The 21,677-nt window shown below is 31.3% G+C and overlaps 1 protein-coding gene across 2 annotated transcripts in view; it reads right to left on the bottom strand.

The window, feature by feature from the left end:
* The window catches only part of STXBP5L (syntaxin binding protein 5L), a 303,406-nt gene that overhangs the window by 71,148 nt on the left and 210,581 nt on the right, over nucleotides 1-21,677 (bottom strand). For both annotated transcript variants that reach the window (XM_069472686.1, XM_069472687.1), the window contains exons 15-17: nucleotides 19,439-19,656; nucleotides 17,182-17,354; nucleotides 13,490-13,615 (exon numbers count right to left, since the gene is read on the bottom strand). In XM_069472686.1, the coding sequence (XP_069328787.1) occupies nucleotides 13,490-13,615; nucleotides 17,182-17,354; nucleotides 19,439-19,656 (517 nt within the window). The remainder of the gene's footprint in view (nucleotides 1-13,489; nucleotides 13,616-17,181; nucleotides 17,355-19,438; nucleotides 19,657-21,677) is intronic.

Raw genomic sequence — 21,677 nt, 5'->3', positions numbered from 1 at the left:
CCAACAAAACAATCCCATTGACAATAGCATAAAAAAGAATAAAATACTCAGGAAAACTATAATCAAAGTAAAAGACTTGTACACCAAAAACTATAAAACATTGATGAGATAAATTGAAGGCACAAATAAATGGAAATATACCCCATGTTCATGGATTGAAAAAATTCATATTGTTAAAACATTCACACTTCCCAAATCTATCAGCACATTTAATCCCTATCAAAATTCCAATGGCATTTTTCACAGAAATAGAAAAAAATTCCTAAAATTTATATGAAATCACAAAAGAACCCAAATAACCAAAGCAATTGTGAGGAAAAAATGAAGCTAGAGGCATCACACTTTCTGATTTTGAACTATATAACAAAGCTACAGTAATTAAAACAATGTGGTACTGGCATAAAATAGATACATAGACTCATCAAATAAAATCAAGAACCCAGAAATAAACCTATGCATATATAATCAACTAATTTTTGACAAGGGAACCAAGAATACAAAATGGGAAAATGATAGTCTCTTTAATAAATGATGCTGCAAAAATTGGATATTCACATGCAAAAGAATGTGAATACCTTACATTGATTACAAAAATTAACTTGAAATGGATCAAAGACTTAAATATAAGACCTGAAACCATAAACTTCCCAGATGAAAACTTAGGGAAAATCTCCTTGAGAGTGGTCTCAGTAATTATTTTTTGGATATACATGACCCCAAAAGTATAGGCAACAAAAGCACAAATAAGTGGGGCCACATCAAACTCAAAAGGTGCAGAGCAAAGGACATAATTAACAAAATAAAAAGGCTACCTGCAGAATGGGAGCAAATATTTGCAAACTGTATATCTGATACCAGGTTAATATCCAAAATATATTAGGAACTTATACAACTCACTAGCAAAATCCAAGTAATTTGATTAAAAAACGGGCAATGTACCTGAATTTGTATTTCTCCAAAAAAACATAAAAATGGCCATTAGGTACATGAAAATATGCTCAACAAAACTAATCATCAGGGAAATGTAAATCAAAACCACAATGAGATACTGCCTCACAGCTGATAGAATGGCTATTAATAAAAAGATAAGAGATAACAAGTGTTGGTGAGGATATAGAAAAAAGAGAAACCTTGTCCACTGTTGGTGGAAATGTAAATTGGTAGCCATTATGAAAAATAGCATGGTGGTTCCTCAAAAATTTAAAAATACAACTACCATATGATTCAGAAATTTCACTTCTGGGTATATATCTGAAGGAAACAAAATCAGTAGCTCAAAGAGATGATCTGCACTTCCATATTCATTGCAGCATTGTTCACGATAGTCATGAGATGGAAACAATGTAAGTGTGTTGATGGATGAATGAATAAAGAAACTGTGATACATGCGCGCGCGCACACACACACACACACACACACACAGGAATATAATTCAGCCATAAAAAAGAAGAAAATTCTTCCATTTGCAATAACATGGATGAAACTTGAGGGCATTATGCTAAGTTAAAAAGTCTGACAGTCAAAGATAAATACTGTACAATTTCACTTATATAGAGAATCTAAAAGAGTCGAACTCTTAGGAATAGAGTAGAATGTGTGTTTCCCATAGATTAGGGGATGGGGACAATGGGAAAAAGCTGGTTAAATGGTACAAACTTTCAGTTATAAGATGAATAAGTTCTGAGGATCCAATGTATAGCATAGTGAATATAGTTAACAATACTCTCTTGTATACTTGAAATTTGCTAAAAATGTAGTTCTTAAATGTTATTACCACAAAATGAAAGCAAAACAAAACAAAAATGGTAACTACGTGATATGATAGATGTATTAACTAACTTTATTGTGGTAAATATTTTACAATATATGTAACTATATCATTATGTTGTACACTTCAAACTTATACAGTTTTATTTGCCAATTATATTGATACCTCAAAAAAAGCTGGGAAAAAACTGAACCTTAACTTTTACCTTCAATGGTACACAAATATTAACTCAAAATAGATCACAAAAGAAAATGTTAGTAATCTTGGGTTATGCAACAATTTGTTGAACAGGACAAGAAAACACAAATTGTAAAATAAAATATTGATAACCTGCATGACATCAAAATTAAATTGTTTTGATCTATATATTATTAATAAAATAAAAAGACAAGCCACAGACTGAAAGAAAATATTTGCAAAATACTACCTTATATACAGATTATACAAAGAACTGCCACTAACAATAATAAGAAAACCGAATTTTAACAATGGGTAAAATACTCAAATAGACATTTCACCAAGAAGATGTACAAATGTCAAATAAACACTTGGAAAGATGCTGAATATCATTAGTCTTCAGGGATATACAAATTAAAACCAAATTTAGATACCACAGAACCCACCAGAGTGGATAAAATTAAAAAGATTGACAATACCAAGTATTGAAAAAGTATGTGGAAAAACAGAACCCTCATACATTGCAGTGGAAATGCAAAGTGATACAGCCTTCTCAGACAACAGTTTGTCTCTTTTTTATGACCATACACTTACCATATGATCCAGTAATTCCACTCTTATTTTTCCAAGGAGAGTCAAACAAATGTTATGCAAAGACCTCTACTGGATGTTCATAGCAGATTTATTCATAACAGACAAAAACTGTAGCAACCCAAATTTCCATCAAGTGGTAAATGAATAAACACATTTTTATAAATCCATATAATAAAATATAGTCAGGCCTCTGTATCTATGGGTTCCACATCTGTGGATCCAACCAACTGAGGATTGAAAACATTCAGGAAAAAAAATTTTCACAAGACTTCAATCTGCTATGTGCCAAATACTACATTGAATCCATGTGAATGAAGTGATGTGTAGGCATTGTATTAGGTATTATAAGTAATCTAGAGATGATTTAAAATAGATGGGAGGATGTGTGTAGGTTATATGCAACTACTACACAATTTTATATAGCAAACTTGAACATCCAATCCTGAGCGAGTGAGAGGGGGACAGTAAGAGAGGTGTTCTAAAACCAATACCCCACAGATACCTAGGGATGACTGTACTACTCAGCACTGAAAAGGAACAAGCCATAGATATACACAAAAATATAGATAAATCTCAAAAGCCTCATGCTAAGTAAAAGAAAACAAATACAAATTAATTTACACTTCTATTTACATGAAACTGTAGAAAATGCAACTACAGTGATAGCAGATCAATGGTTATGAGGAGCCAATGGATAAGGGGTGATAATTGAATGAGAAAGGGCATAATGAACCTTTTTAAGGGGATGGATACTTTTTATATCATTAGTTTTTTGGTGGTTACATGACTAATATTTGTCACATATGTTTGTCAATATTCACATTGAATATTTAAAATTTGCAAATTTTATTTCACATATATTATACTTCAATTAAGATGTTTAAAACATTAATAAAAAATTAGTTAACTGAATTACTACTTAAAAGGCAGTCTGTTAAAATCATAGATAAGAGTTATAGTCTCTGGTTTCTAAGAGTGTTCTGGAAGGAAAGGGATAGGGAAAAAAGTCTAAAAATTGGATATTTTCTTTATCCTACCTGGAAAGTATTAGAGAATGATTTCATTCAGAAAGAAAAGTGAGATCTGTTTTCTTCCTTCTTTCTACCTTGTTGATAAGAAAAATTCAAAAGAAAATACTAACAAGGAGATATTTTAAAGAATTATTTTATTAATTCCTTCTTTATTTCTTTAGTCATCTATCTTAAAGTGTATGTATCAAAATTAGTTCTTTCACCTTGTACAAGATTTGATATATTTTTCTATTTTATAAATATAAAATATACTTGAACATACAAATTAATATAAATTATCTACCTTAGAAAGGAAATTAAAAGTCCAGATTATAAAGTCTCCAAAAATCCTATTGAGGTTCTGTTCTATTTGGCATTTCTAAACAATGTTAATATGTAAGCACTGGTATAAAATAAGTGAAAATCAAAGATTTCAAAAATGTATTTCTACTTGTTTAAGTATGTTGGTACTTTAATAAATTGATTTTTTTTTCTCAAGCTATGACTCAAAATGGAAAAATAGGTTTACATGTGGGTTTCTTTAACGGCCTAGGATAAAACGTTACAAGATAAAAAGAAAAACTTGCTTTTAAATAGCCTAAAGTTTTTACCAGTCATATATACTTACTTAAAAAAAGGTCACATAACATTTGTACTCTTACACGCTTTGGAAAAATTAGACTGATCTAATAATTTTGGCTTGAAAACAGCTTTGCTTTTCCTTGATTTTACCACGATGTAAAAATAATGTTAGCACTATATGTGCTATTTTAAATTTAACTTAATTACATTGTATTACTTTCATTTTTTTTTCTTAATTCTTTTAAAAAATTTTTTTATTGATACATAATAATTGTACATATTCATGGAGTACATGATACAAGCACACAATATACAATGATCAATCAGGGTAACTGGGACATGATTCACCTGAAACATTGTACTACCTTCATTTTAAGTACTCAATGTGACTAGTGGTATCATATTGGACAGCACAGGATATACTAATAGAACATTTCTATCACTGGAGGAAGTTTTACTGGACTGTAATGTTGTAAGTTATGTAAGTACTGGGTTTACTTTTTCATAAAAATCCTAATTAAATTTAATTTTCTAAAAGCCTTTATCATTTTTTGGTCTAATACACTAATATTATTTTGATATTATAAAATTATAAAATTTTGTGTTAAAACAAATTATAATATATACTTGATAAAATAGATTAATTATAATAATACTATAAATCATAAGGCCTTCATGTATTGAGTTAAATTATAATTTCCAGATATTTAATTAAATTCAAGAACTTAGTATCAAAATGAATCAATTTATTCATAATTTTAGATGCCTGGACAATTTATAAGAAAGAAAGACAATCATTTAGATCATAAAAGATTTTTATTTCTTAAATAGATGATACAGAAACTCTTGAATTTGGACATTTCTAACTATATTCAACTCTCTCACTGTGCATAAAAGTCCACTCTCAGTGGAGTTAAACTGAGAAATTGATAACTTTTGTGCTTAGCTTAACATTTCTCTCAACCCATAGCTAAATCTTATCTATTGTTTACCTGCTTAAAGTGGGTGACCAAATAATATCTAACATTTGTCAGCTATCCACATAAATGCCAATAAAAATATTTTAATGTTTGTTTTTCACCTGTTATTAATAAATATGGTTCCAAACTAAATTTAGCTAAACTGCTTCCCTCCCTGATGAAGGTGAATCATGTGACTATCTAGTAGCTATTCAAAATTTTAACTTGTCTCATCCTGACTTAACTGATGTCCAACCCTAATACAATCCTAACATATTACTTGATTGTGGCTCATGTATTAAAAATAATCAGATATATCTTATCGTTATATATATTTAAAATATATAATATGAAATGCTGAAAATAAAATATTCTATTTACGTATACTAATTACACTTAAATGGGTACTTTATACTGATAGTAGATATACCTTCAGGGTTGTTCATGATTTTGACATATTATGAAAATAAAGTTCCAACTTATTTGGATATCTCAACTTTTAAAATAGAAAAGAAAGTATGACTGTTGGAAGCAATCCAATACTTAAAATAAAAACCCTTTAATTATTAAGAATAAAGTCCATACTAAATCAAATGCTCTACCTATTTATAAATAAGTAGTGCTACCTGTAATTGCACCACTGATAGACAAATATCAAGAGGATTCATTGCTATTAGACCTCAACTGTAGGAATGCCAAAGAGGTTCTTGAGGCTAAAAATAAATGCTACCAGATGAAAACTGTATAGAATTTGGGGGTAAATAAGGAACATTTACCAAAATAAATCATATTCTTGGATGAATAGTAACACAATAAGCTTTACAGAAATGAGAAATTACAAAATATATTACCTCTCAACAACATAAATAAATTGGCAATCAATAACAATTAGGTATATAACAAAGTCCCAAATATTTAAAAATTAAACAACACAGTTCTAAATAACCCAGGGGTAAAAAAATATTTTACAGATTTAAAACTAAATAATGTTGAAAGTAAATATGTAAAATTTATGGTAGACAGTTTAAGCAGTATTTGCAGGAAAATATGTGACTTCAAATGGTCACATTACAAAGAAAGACTTAAAAGTAATTATCTAAGCTTCTATCTTAAGAAATTAAAGAAAAGATGAAATTAAATCCAAAGTAAAATCAAATAAAAATAGGAGCTTTAGTCAATAAAATAATGAAAAGCAATTAAGAATATTCACAGAATATTGGTTCTTTGAAAATATTAATCAAATTGATAAACCTTAGAAAGATTGATCAAGAAAAAGAGAAGACATAAATTATCAGTATCAGAAATGAGATTAGAAACCTTAAAAAGAGATGTTGAGCACTTTTTTATGTTTCCTGGCCATTAGTCTGTCTTCTTTTGAAAAGTTTCTGTTCATATCCTTTGCCCATTTATTGATGGGGTTGTTTGATTTTCTTAAGTTCTATATAGATTCTTCTTATCAGCCCTTTATCGGATATGTAGAAAGCAAATATTTTCTTCCATTCTGTATGTTGTCTATTTGCTCTGAGGACAGTTTCCTTGACTGTGCAAAAGCTGTTTAATTTGATCAGGTCCCATTTGTTTATTTTTTTGCTGCTGTGATTGCTTTGGGGTCTTCTTCATAAATTCTTTACCTAGGCTGATGTCTAAAAGAGTCTTCCTCAGATTTTCTTCCAGAATTCTTAAAGTTTCACGCCTTAGGTTTAAGTCTGTTATCCAATGTGAGTCAATTTTTGTGAGAGGTGAGAGGTGGGATCCAGTTTCAATCTTCTGCATGTGGATATCCAGTTTTCCCAGCACCACTTATTGAATAGAGATTCTTTTCTCCAAAAAAGTGCTCAACATCTCTAATCATTAGGGAAATGCAAATCAAAGGTACAATGAGATATCACCTAACTCCACTGAGAATGGCCTCTATAAAAAATCCCAAAATAACAAATGCTGGCGTGGATGTGGAGAGATTGGAACACTCTTACACTACTAGTGGGACTGCAAGTTAGTAAAAGCCCTGTGGAAAATAATTTGGAGATACCTCAAAGAGCTAAAAATAGAAATACCATTTGATCTAACAATCCCACTACTGGGCATTAGGCATCTATCCAAAGGAAAAGAGAGACATTCTATAATAAAGACATCCGCACTCGAATGTTTATAGCAGCACAATTTATAATTGCAAAGATGTAGAAACAACCCAAATGCCCATCAACACATGAGTGGATTAATAAAATGTGGTATACATATACCATGGAATACTACTCAATTACAAAAAACAATGGTGATCTAGCACCTCTTATATTATCCTGGATAGAGATTGAGCCCATCCTTTGAAGTGAGTATCACAAGGTTGGAAAAACATGCACCACATGTACTCACCATCAAACTGGTGCTAATTGATCAACACTAAGGTGCTTACATGGTAGTAATACTCACTGGGGGCTGGTCAGGTAGGGGGGTGAAGGGGTTAGGGATACAGAGTGTGAGGGGGTAAACCAACAGCTAATGAAAACGGGGCACACTGTATGGGAGAAGGACATGCTTGTAGCCCTGGCTTGAGTAAGGCAAATGCATTTCATGTAACAAAAATGTTTGTACCCCCATAATATCCTGAATTAAAAATAAAGAAAGAAAAGAAAGAAAGAAGGAAGAAATAAAGAAACCTTAAAAAGAAAATAAGGAAATGTTACATAAATTTCATGCCCACAGAACTTCTAGAAAGACTGCAAGACGACTGGGAAATCCTCTCCCCAAAAAGCAATGAAAAAGTGAAAAAAATTGACATAAACAACTATTTAGGACAAATTCTCAAAGTATACATCATATTGAAAAGCATTTACTGAAGAAAAACTACTGAAACTCAGTAAGAATAGTAGAAGTTTATCCAGGGGTTGCATCCATTTCCTTTTCCTTAACATCATAGTAGGGTAGATCTACCACAGAAAACCAGGCCCAGAGGTCATCACTGTTGAATTATATAAAAAACTTAAAGAAAAATACCAATCCTTCACAAACTTTTCCAGAAAATGAAGATGGAACTCATCTTATGAGGTCAACATTACCATAATATCAAAGTTAGACAAAGACATCACAAGAAAAGAAACTATAGATTTGTTTCACTCCTGCGTATTTCCCCAAGAGAAATACATACATCTACACAAAGACCTGTTTATAGAAACATTAATAATATTCAAAAAGTGGAAACAATCCAAATATTCATCAACCTGTGAATGGAAAAACAAAATGTGGCATATCTGTAAAATAGAACACTAGCAGTAGAAAAGAATGAAGTACTGATACATAATACAATATGGACGAACCTCAAAAACATTATGCTAAGTGAAATAAGCCAGATTAACAATCACATGTTACATGATTCCACATATGTGACATGTCTAGAAAAGGCAAATCTATAGAAATGAAAAATAAATTAGTGGTTGTCTGGGGCTAGTGGTGGGAATGAGAATGACATGAGGATCATTTGAGGGGGGTGAGAAAAATGTTCTCAAATTAGATTGTGGTTATAGTCGCACAACTCTGCAAATTTACAAAAAAATAATTGAATTGTAAATTTAAATGGGTAAATTTTATATTATATAAATTATCAAAATAAAGGATCTTAGAAAAATATTTTAACTTATTAATTTTTAGTTTATTACTTACTTGATATCTCAGCTGGATGATAAATTTCATGAAAGACACAAATTGCCAAAACTCACATAAAGAGAATTAGAAAAATCTGACTAGCCTTATATCTATTTTGAAAATTGTATTTATAACTTAAAACCTTCTCATAATGAAAACTCTAGGCCCAGAGGGCTCTATTGGTTAATTCTCTGAAACACCTAGGAAAGAAATAATACCAACTTTATGCAATTTTTTTCCTGAAAACAGAGGTGGTAAGAACACTTTTCAACTCACGTTATGATGCTTAATAACCTTTATGCCACACCGGACAAAGACATCATAGGAAAAGAAGATTAAAGACTAATATTCATATTGCAGATGATGTAAACAAATGGAAAAACATATCACAATCATGAATTGGCACAATTAATGTTGTTAAAATGTCCATCCTACCCAAAGTGACTTACAGATTCAATGCAATCCCCATCAAAATACCAATGACTTTTTTTACAGCTCTAGACAAAATATAATTCTATGCTTCATTTGGAACCAGAAAAGAGCCTGAACAACAAAAACAACCTTAAATGAAAGGAACAAATCTGGAAGCGTCACTTTACTGGACTTTAAGCTACACTACAAGGCTATAGTAACCAAAACAGCATGGTACTGGCACAAGAACAGAGACACAGACCAATGGAACAGAACAGAGAATCCAGATATAAAACCATCCTCACTCATATAGCCATCTGATCTTTGACAAAGTAGACAGCAATATACACTGGGATAAAGAATCCCTATTGAATAAATGGTGCTGGGAAAATTGGATAACCACATGTATAAGATTGAAACAGGATCCATATTTCTCACCACTCACTAAAATTAATTCAAGATGGATCACAGACTTAAATCTAAGACATGAAACCATAAGAATTCTAGAAGAAAATGTTGGAAAAACTCTTCTAAATATCAGCCTACGCAAAAAAATTATGAAGAAGACCCCAAGGACAATCACAGCAAAAACAAAAATAAATAAATGGGACTTGATCAAATTGAGCTTCTGCACAGCCAAGAAAACAATCAACAGAGCAAATAGACAACCTATGGAATGGGAGAAAATATTCACATGCTATATACGATAAAGGGCTAATAACCAGAATCTACAAAGAACTCAAGCAAATCAGCAAGAAAAAAAATCAAACAACCCCATTAAAAAGTGGGAAAAAGACATGAACAGAAGCTTTTCAAAAGAAAATAGACTAATGGCCAATAAACATATGAAAAAATGCTCAATATCACTAATCATCAGAAAAATGCAAATCAAAACCACAAAGAGATATCACCTAACTCCAGTGAGAATGGCTTTTATCAAAAAATCCCAAAAGAATAGATGCTGGTGTGGATGCAGAGAGAAAGGAACACTTACACACTGTTGGTGGGACTACAAACTAGTGCAACATGTATGGAAAATAGAATGGAGATTCCTCAAAGAACTAAAAGTAGAACTACCATTTGATCCAGCAATCCCTGTACTGGGTATTTACCCAAAGGAAAAAAAGTCATTTTATCAAAAAGACATTTGCACTCGAATGTTTACTGCAGAACAATTCACAACTGCAAAGATGTAGAATCAACCCAAGTGCCCATCAATTCCTGAGTGGATTAATAAAATGTGGTATATGTATACCATGGAGTACTACTCAGCCATAAAAAAATGGAGAACTACCTCTTGTATTATCCTGAATGGATCTGGAGCCCATTCTTCTAAGTGAAGTATCACAAGAATGGAAAAACAAACACCACATGTACTCATCATGAAATTGGTACTAATCGATCAACACTTATGGGCACATATGGAAGTAATATTCATCGAGTATCGGGCAGGTGAGATGGGGGAGGAGGGGATGGGTAAAAAATTCACACCTAAGGGGTGCAGTGTGTACTGTCTGGAGGATGGGCATGCTTGTATTATAGCTTTGACTTGAGTGGTGCAAAGGCAATTTATGTAACCAAAGCATTTGTATCCCCATAATATTCTTAAATTTAAAAAAGGAAAAAAGAAAAAGAAAATTTTCTTCTCATTTTAGTTACTAAGTATTTTCTTTTAAAATCATGAATGAATGCTGAATTTTATTAGATGCCTTTGTTTTCTACATCCCTGACAATCACATTGCTTTTCTACTTTATTCTGTTAATGTGATTAATTACACTGATTCATTTAAAATGTTAAACAAACCTTGTATTCCTAGTTTAAACCAAATTTAGTTGTTATCTTTTTTAATTGCTAGAGCTATTTATATATTCATTGGGACTTTTTCATGTATGTTCATAAATGATATGAACTTATAATTTTCCTTTTTTGTAATGGCCTTTTCCAGTTTTTGCATCAAGTTATCTTGACCTCATAAAATGAGATGAGCATGATTTCATCTTTCATAATTCTCAGAAAAATTTTATGTAATACTTGCATGATTTATTTCTTTAAAACTTGGTGGAATTTACTCCAGTAGCCTCATGAACTGGGATTTTTTTGGCAGCTGAAGCTCTCTATGAGACAGCCTTCTGATACAAGTGTAGGTTCTTTAGAGGCTCTACAGTGACTGTCACCTCCACAGTTCCCTTACATGGAAAATGTGTTCTTCTCCAGCTGACCTATTCTAACAATAGAACCACATGATATATCTTCATAGCTCCTTTTTTTTTTTTTTTTGAGACAGAGTCTTACTTTGTTGCCCGGGCTAGAGTGAGTGCCGTGGCGTCAGCCTAGCTCACAGCAACCTCAAACTCCTGGGCTTAAGCGATCCTCCTGCCTCAGCCTCCCGAGTGGCTGGGACTACAGACATGCACCACCATCTTCATAGCTTCTTAATTCTGATGTTCCCTAGTCTTTGCAGGTCAATCTCTTTAGAGGGGAACACTGTAAATGGCTTAGCCATCTTCCATGGTAATTACTTGGGTTAGAGATTAATCATACATTCTTACATATCAAATAATAGGACTGTTCCACAGTCCCTTCATCCTATTCCTTCTTCCACTGGCTATTACCTCCCCCTTTCCTACCAAAGTATTTTCTAGTCAAGAAGCAAGCATTCAACAACTATGTTCACATATATTTCCCCACTTTCACGCAGAAAACTCCAGTGACACAAAAATAAGACTTTTTTTTTCATGTACTTCTCTTTACTGATCAAGGAGGTCTCTTAGGGCTCACCAGACTTAGCTTAGGAAGTACAGAAATATAGCCAAATATACAAGGAAATGTATTCTTTGATAAAAGTTGATTCTAAATTAGTAGAGAAAAGATGAAGTATTCAGGAAATGGTATTGGCACATTTTTTTAGTCATCAGGAAAGAATATAGTTTAATCCTTATTTCATACTTTACACTTAAATAAGTTTCAGATAGATTAAAACTTTCAATCTATAAAAGAAATAATAAGTATATTAGAGAAAACATAATTTTTTATTACCTTAATGTTAGGACTACCTTTCTAAGTATGACACAAAATCCAGAGCCATAAAAGAAGAGAATAAAAAAATAGAATTATTTTAAAAGCTATGCATGGGAAAGAAGACACCATGCTACACAAAGTCACAAAGCAAACAAAAGCAGGGAAAATATTCACAAATTACATCATAGAGAAAGCTAACTTCCCTAATATATAAACAGTTTTCACAAATCTCTAAGATAAAGGACAACTCTGCACACAAATGGACAAAGAATAGAAACAGATACGTCACAATACAGGAAAAGGTGTTCAATTTCACTTAAGATTCAAGAAAAGTCTACTAATATTATAATAACATACTGCTTTTCACTTAAATCAATGGTGATCAAAAGTTTGGTTATATGTTGTTTTTAAAAAGGTTGTGGGAAACCAGGCATTCTCAACATTGCTGGTGGAGGTATAGTTTGACACAATCTCTATGGAAGGCTACAACCTAGGAATCAGGATTAATTGGAATTAAATTAGACTTTAAAGAGACTAAAATCCAACTTTCAAAGATCTTATATTTGATTGAGTTACGTTGTTCTGAGCCTTCTATAGTCTCTTAATCTAGACCTCCAGAGAAAATACTTTCTGGAGGAAGATAACATCATCTAGAACCTCAAATTATAATGTTCATTTCTCAATTTTTTTAAAAAACATAAACAAGAAAAAAAACCCAAACTAGAATACATGTATACAATATATCGTGACCCTCAAACCAAGAAAAGTAATAGTTTAGATACCAAATATGGAAGTATCAAAAACATATATAAAGACTACATTTAATATGCCCAAGGAAATAAAGACAAAGATGATAATTTAGGAAGAGACAAGAAGCTTTAAAATAATCTAATAGAAGGTCTAGAACTGAAAAATAACTGAAATTGAACTCCATGTGTATATCTATCATTAGATTAGACACAGCTGAAGAGGGAATTAATGAACTCTAAAAGACAAGTCAAAAGAAAGTATCCAAAATAACATATAAGGAGAAAAAGAACAGAAAACATAAAAACACACAAACAAAAAGGTATAAGTGTAGTAACATCCTAATAATCTCTTAATAACATCAAAAGTGAGAACATTATCACAAATTTGACATCAAAAAAGAACAAATAACCACAGTTTAAAGTTTCGTTTTGTTTTTCTTATACATGTTCCATCTAATAAAAATCCAGGTAAGGGCTTCTTTCCATTTTTAGGACTTCACCTAAAGTATTTTAAAAGAAACATCTAAAAATATCAAACATATAAGTTAAATAATACAAATCAGAAAGAAAGTTTAATTACTTACATTCCATACGCTGAGCTTACAGCAAGACTAGTAATCTGTTGGGGAGGTTCACCATCTACCCACACCAGCTGAATAACAAGTTCTGCCTGATATCCTGGAGGCATCCGCACTGGTCGTGTCTTAACACTAGAAGAAAGAAAAAAAATAATTCTATCACATACAGTTTAAATAAGCATGCTCAAACTTGAGAATTTATATAGATTCATCTTTTAGAAATATACAAGACCAGGCATTGGAAAGGGGGCAGCCTTCAGGTGAACAATGTCTTTAGCTTCCTCAAAATATACTGAACCACTTATGATTGCTTAGTTATTTCTTTAAGTATCTTTTTAGTTATTAAAATCCACAACTTTAACTGGCCTTCATCACTTCTTTTGTTTTGAGAATATTTTATTTTATTTATTTATTTATTTTTTGTTTTTCCATTCTTTTTTTATTTTTTATTTTTTTATTTTATTTTTTATTTCAGCTTATTATGGGGGTACAAAAGTTCAGGTTATGTATATTGCCCATGCTCTCCCCATCCCCCCCGAATCAGAGCTTCAAGCGTGTCCATTCCCCAGACAGTGTGCATTGCACTCATCATGTAGGTATACACCCATCCCCTCCCCTCACACCTCACCCACCTCAGTCTGAAACCCAATTGGTATTATTCCCAAATGTGCACTTAGATGATGATCAGGGAAACCAATTTGCTGGTGAGTACATGTGGTACTTATTTTTCCATTCTTAGGATACTTCACTTAATAGAATGGGTTCCAACTCTCTCCAGGAGAGCCAAAGAGATGCCATATCGCCATTATTTCTAATAGCTGAGTAATATTCCATGGTATACATATACCACATTTTACTAATCCACTCATGTATTGATGGGCATTTGGGTTGTTTCCACATCTTTGCCATTGTGAATTGTGCTGCTATAAACATTTGGGTACAGGTATCTTTTTTATAGAATGACTTTTGTTCTTTTGGGTAGATGCCCAATAACGGGATTGCTGGATCGAATGATAAGTCTACTTGAATCTGGTTAAGGTATCTCCATATTGCTTTCCACAGGGGTTGTTTTGAGAATATTTTAAATTATTTTTATTATGTAATTATTTTTCTTATGTAATATTTGTTATATATATGTAAATTATAAAGCATGATAAACAGAATGACCATTGACCTACTACCCAGCATAAAGTTTAACATATCCAACACCTTAATTCTTGATATTTTCCTCTAAACCTGCCCCACCTGTAGCCTTCTTTGTTCCAATTGATAGCAACTTTTAGCTTTCCAGTTATTCAGTTAAAAAAAACCTTAAAGTAATTCTTCCTCTCTCATACTTCTCTCACATTTACCAACCATCCAATTATCAAATACTGTCAATGCTACCTTTAAAATATATCCAGACTCTTTCTACTTTTTACTCCTCTACTATCACCCTATTAACAGTTGCCAAATAAAAATACAGGACTCCCACTTAAATTTAAATTTCAAATAAACAGTAAATAGATTTTTTTAGTATAAATATGTACAATGAAATATTTGGGATATACTGCTACTAAAAAAGTGTTCATTGCTTATCTAAAATTCAAATTTAAGTGGGTATCCTGTACTTTATTTGCTAAATCTGGCAGCCCTTACCTTCATCTCTAATAGTTTACTCCAGTAGCTTCCTAACTGGTCTCCCAGCTTCTACCCTTTCCTTCTATCACCAAATCCATTTTCAACAGCCACTAAATTAGTCTATTTAAAATTTAAGTCTGATCATGTCACTTCTCTATGAGAAACCTTATGATGACTCCCTATTTCTCATTTGGAATAAAAAGGCAAGGTCCTTACAATGGCCTACCTGCTATTACCTGACTTCATCTCTTATCACCACCCCACCCACTCTAGCTACACTGACTTTGTTACTGTCCCTCAAACATGCCAAGAACTTTAAATTCTTTGCCACTCTTCTACCAGATAATTCTTTGGCTAACTCCCTCACCTACTTCAAGTTTTTATTTCAACCTCACCCTCTTGAGGCCCATGATGGCCACCATTTTGCTCAGCAGGAACCACAAAGGCAAAAAAAAAAATAAATAAATAAATAAAAAATTCAAGCAGTTGCACAAACGTGTATGTTGATAAGAATTGTAATATTGCTAAAATGAAGATTTGGCTAGTTGAAATGTTTATTTATTAACTACTATACATTGGAGACTAAATTCAGCAAAGGAAAGTGACTTAGGGATGGATGTCTATATACAATTTAGCAAAGTACAATTAGTATACAACTCAAGAGTCGTTCATAATATAATGTAAACCACAAAATAATATATTAAATCAGGTTTGCCATTTCATCCTTAGGCGATAACCACATAATATAGGATTATACTGACTTTTTCCTTTCGGTTCTCTTAATTATCCTTAAGATTGCCTTCACTACTTTTCAAGTCAACATTAAATGTGTCCATATATATTATATTTCATAATTTTTACTGCTTATTTTATCTCCAGGACCAGATCATTGTTGGTTTCACTGCTTTTTCTCTTTCATCCCTATCTTTTAAATTCCTATCTTAATTTTTTAAAATTTTATAGAAAAATATAGTCATTGGAGCTTCACACTGTAATGATGAAGCTTCTTAATAAATCAATCTACAAAATGCTTTCTTAAACTTTGTTGAAATTTTTATTCTTTTTCTGGTTTTTATTTTAAGAGAAATCAATTAAGTAAAGCAAAGATAAAGGTAAGATTAAATATGTAAAATTATAATATTATGAAAGTTTTCCATTAGCTAAAATTTTATGATGATGTTTCCTCTTTGTAGATTTTCTTCCTGGTAATACCTGCACATATTTCTTTTTTTCCCCTTGTATTTCACAGGAAAAGTTTTGGCAGGAAGAATCAATGATCATAAAACTCTGGCAACTACTAATTGTATCAATTTTGTTCCTGAAATCTTGTCTCTAAATTTTCCATAAGAGTGTTCATAAGAAATGAGAAAACTAGCTGTCTAAAGTTCCTTGAGTAGCAGATGCAGATATTTTCATATATGGCTCTGAGAAATTCCCTGCTTAAGCTTAATTCTCCAATGAGCTAACACTAGAAACATTTGGTTTGATAGTATAGAAGCAGTAAGTAGCAATTTATAACCTATTACTAAAAAGAATAAAAACAATTTAAAGTGAATATTACTATGGACTTTTATTAACTTTAGGTTTCATTTGATACAATGCTAAATTTTGTTTACATAAATCAAAAGAATGTAGTTTATTAACAAATAGCAGTAGTTGTAAGAAAGACAGAAATATTATTCAATACACTAGCAACCATGAGAGAAATTCTTTTTTCTAATATAAGGCTCTTGTAGTGGACAGTAAACTTGATTTTCTTTTTGATTCCAAGAAGATCACAGAAATTCCATAAACATACTTTTTGAATATCAAGCAAGTGACCAAGTTTTCACCCTGTCAAACTTTCAATTCTATCAAAGCCATGTTTTCTTTAAGGTACTTCTGGGAAGGAAATATATGAGTAAATAAATGAAGGATGAAAATATTGTGCTCTCTTCATGGATCTTCAGAGAAAAGACCCCCTCCTGAATTGTAGATCACTTAACAATAAGCAAGAAGATTGATTTGATTTGTCACAGTTTCAAATACTTATATTATTAATATATAAAACTGTTTTAAAATTTGGTAGCAACTCTTACTTGAGACATGGGATACTGTCCTTTGTTACTCCTTCGCTAGCCACAGTGTTAGTGCTCCCGGAGAGACTACTTGAAGAAGGAAGCTGGGATGAGAGATCTGGAAATGGAGGACTTGTTTCTGGTTCAGGTGTAATAATATCTTCAACATCATATTGAAGTCGTACCTCTAATGACTTAAAAAAAATCAAATTTTAATGTAATCTAAATCATAATAATAATCACATTAAAATATCTAATAACTTTTTAGAAATTATTCACAATTTTTTCAGATTAATAAACTCAATTTCAATTTATACTAAAGTTGAGAAGTATCCCAAATTGAATTAAGTAGGGAATTATATGAATATTCAATGGCAATCATAAAAATATAAAATTTTAAAAATTCTTTGAAATTATAAGAAGAATTCTACCAGTGGAGATAAAGTTTTTATATAATATTTTTAAGATAAATTAAAAATTATAATTTGATATATGATAAGATAAAGAAGAAATTGGTTATGGTTATTATAATGAAAGAAATTAAACTGGATGTATGTGGTTATGAGTCTGTGTGGGGGGTGTGTGTTTAGAATGTGAGTGTTTGTGTGTATGAAAAAATCATTATTTGTACCATGCTTTTTAGTTTAAAATTTTTTCATTGCATTTTGCCTTTGCATTAATCCAACAGAAATTTTTCAAAAAAAATTACACAATTTTGCTTGGTTAATTACCTTAGCTCTTGTTTAATTTCATCAGCTTGATCAAAATTACTTAATAAAAACATATGATAATTTATATAGAAATAAAAAGTTGATCCCCAAACCCATAAACTAAAAATGTTTTAAAACTAAGTACTTCATGACTATATTAAATACTTTAAGTAAAACTGATTTTATAAAAAATATTTGCTTTATGATGTAAAAATCAGCATTTTTGAGATTGAAAACAATTGCTTACAAAAAATGTCATTATGGGATGGTGAATATAGCAATATTACCAAAATGATTGTCACAATTGCCTTAAAACTACAAAATAACTTCTGTGACCATAAAATTACCAGTTACTGAGTGCTTACTATAGTTAGATATTCATTATGATAATGTCTTTAATCATCACAAGAACACTATGAAATTGATATTAATATTTCCAATTTATTTTTTTTTCCATTTTGTTTTACACAGGAAATTATATAGGTGATGAAATTGTATCTTAGCCAGACTCTCATACTGACTAGCAGCAGCCTTGTGACTTGCTCAAAGTCACACAGGTATTCAATGGGAAAGCTAGAATTAAAATCTAGGTTTACCTGACTTCAAACTTTGGGCTTTTAACTAATACATTACAAAAGAGTGATGTTAATTTTAGCTGTTGAGTTAAAACACCCCTACACAGGCCTGTAGTAAATAATCTTATCTTCTGGACATGGTAGGGAAGGAAAATTATCTACAGGTACCTTAATAGATTTAATTTATCCCATAAGAGCACCATTATTTTGAATAATCAGAGTATTTCATTTAAAAATTAATATTAGTTGCCCCACAATTATTTCTATCCTATAAAAAAAAGTTGCTATATAGAAAATCATTAAAAATAACCTTATTGTAGTTGAGAAATAATCATTTATGGTAAGTAGTTGACAAGAAAACAAAAATCAGATAAACTTTTTAAAAATTAATAAAAGTATACAACAAAGCCTGCATTAATTTGACTTATATGCATAAAATAAATCAATAAATGTCTATTTAAAACCTATATATTTTATAGGTATACATATGGGAATATGTAGGTTTATATTCCACAATATATACGTATTTCAAACATCATGTACACTATAAATATGTACAATTTTTATTTGTCAATAAAAGTAAATAAATTTAAAAAATAATGCTAAAGTTCTAGTATTGGCAATTAGCAGACAAAATAAATTGACTCATTTTGGCCAGGTAGATGTAACTTGTATAACATCAAAAAGAAAAATGAGAAAAATATGACATGTTTAATTTGTAGCAAGATTAACTTAAAATAATATCTAAGCTCATTTTGACATTGGGGGGAAAAACCCCAAGTTTTGACAAAGAACTGTTTTTGTCATTTTAAGTCAAATCATTTTTTAATATATTAAGTAACAATAGTAATTAAAAACCCTAATGATTTGTATTTTTGGCCACATACTACACACTTGATAGCTTAAAAATCATACCAAGTAGTAGCCCAAATCTATGTTAATTTTTTTCTTTTCATAACTTTAAGTGTGAAAGTTAAATTTTAAATAACTTACCACTATTTCTGTTGTAACTTCATGTCTGCTGAATTTATAAATTATGACATATGCAGAGACTCCTGATACACAGAATATTCTGCTTTCTGGACACCAGTAAATCATCTGAATGGCAAATGGATCTTCCTCTACAATCTCACATGTTTGTTTTCCTTCTCCTACCTTCTGTTTTTCAAATACTTTTGAAGTTTTTAGCTTGTACAGCATCTGCAGAGTTACTATAAGATATTGAAACATAGCTATCATCTAATATAAACTTAATTCTTAGATGTTGTTAAAGCTTTTTCAATATATTTTTTAAACCACAAAAGCAAAACCCAAGTAAAGAAAATTAATTATATTTTAATTAGTAAGCATTCAACGTTATGCTCTCATATCAGTACAGTAGCTAGCAGGAGACTATAGAGAAAAATATATATACTATATACCATGGAATATATAGGTGCTTTCTCATGTGATCCTCATAAAAGTCCGACAAAGTGAGTATTTTTATCATTACTTATTGATGAAAGCATTAGGGCTCAGAAAGTTAGGAAATACTGAAAGTAATTTTTTCAAGGGAGACTTCTCAATCCTTTTTAAAATTTCAGCCTTTTGATTGTTAGATAAGATAATTATGCTATCCCCAAAGGGTTTACTTCTCTCAACAAATTTTTAGACACTCCTTCGGATGAGAAACATTCTAATTTACCAGTTAGTAATATTGGGAGTCCAATAATCTGTAATTATTTTAGAAGGGATATTTTCTGAGTGATTCTGTGTCAAGAAAAGGTCAGATAATCTCATAAATTATGGGTTTGTGAACTGTTTTCAAGAATATTTACTTAGAGGAATATTTTTCCATTTGAGATCATGATGATAATAACTCCTCTATAAAAAAGCTTTGATTCTACAAAAGATCCTTGAGAAAAAGTTTCAAGAATCAGGAGTCCCGCCAAAAGTGCATAATCTGAATCTAATCATGAGAAACATTAGTCAAACCCAGACTGAAGGAGATTCTAACAAAATAACTTTCCCGAACTCTTTAAAAATGTCAATGTCATGAAATAAGGACTCAGGAACTATTCCAGATTTTTTTTAAACTCAAAAGATATGATGACTAAATGCAACAAATGATTCTAGATTTTCTTCTTTTATAAAGGGTGCTACTGGAAAAATTGGAGAAAGCTGAATAAGATCTGGAGATTAGATAATAGTGTTATAGGAGTGTTAATCTCCTGGTTTTGATAACTATACTTTGGTTATATAAGAGATTGCCCTTGTTCGTAGGAAATGCACATTGAAGTATTTAGGGGTATGTAGTGCTAGAGGAGCATGGTCTACAACTTTACTCTCAAATGGTTACAGAAAAGCTATACATATATATGTACATATATATGCACATGTGTGAGAGAATACATGGAAGGAAGAAAGAGTAAGAGGGATAGTAAGAGAGGCGGAGGGAGAAGAGGGGGAACAAAAGTAATATACATTGACATTTGGGGAATTTGGTAGAAAGGTATACAACACTTCATAGTTCTAGTCCTGTTTTTGCAATTTTTTTTTTTATAAGCCTGAAGTTACGTCAAACTAAAATAGTTTTTAAAATAGGTAAATCTTGTACTGGGTGCTATAGCATGGCTTCTAAGGCCAGATGGGATATCATTCTCATGATTATTATTGTTACATGACCACAGTGAGATGATATTGCAGACACAATTATGGCCCCAAATTAGCTGACTTTGAGTTAATCAACAAAGATTATTCTTAATGAGCCTGACCTAATCAGGTGAATCTTTTAAAAGAGGGACTGGGGCCCTCCCTGAAGGTAAAGAGACACTCTCTCTTGCTGGCCTTGAAGCAGCAAGCTACCATGATTTCTAAATGTGAAAGAAAATGAAGCCTGCCAACAACCACAGGAGCTTGGAAGAGAACCTTGAGCCTCAGATGAAACTGTAGCCTCAGCTAACACCTTGACTATAATTTTGTAAAACCTTGAGCAAAGGACCCAGCTAAAGTGTAATCAGATTCCTGGTAAACAGAAATGGTGAGATAGTAAATGGGTGTTGTTTCAGGCTGTTAAATTGTGGCAATGTATTACTTAGCAATAGAAAACTAAAACACATAATAATATAAACTCAATTATTCAAATTCACCTCACTTCCTGTGTTAGTGTTTCACAAAATTAGCCAAGTAAGTGATATTTTTTCAGTGACATCCATTAAGTTGAAGATATGCCCTTATAATTGATTACAATATA

Source organism: Eulemur rufifrons, chromosome 7 (genome assembly GCF_041146395.1).
Source record: "Eulemur rufifrons isolate Redbay chromosome 7, OSU_ERuf_1, whole genome shotgun sequence".
NCBI classification, from domain to species: Eukaryota; Metazoa; Chordata; class Mammalia; order Primates; family Lemuridae; genus Eulemur; species Eulemur rufifrons.
Note: the sequence above shows the minus strand (reverse complement) of the source record. Positions and strands in the feature narration are given on the sequence as shown.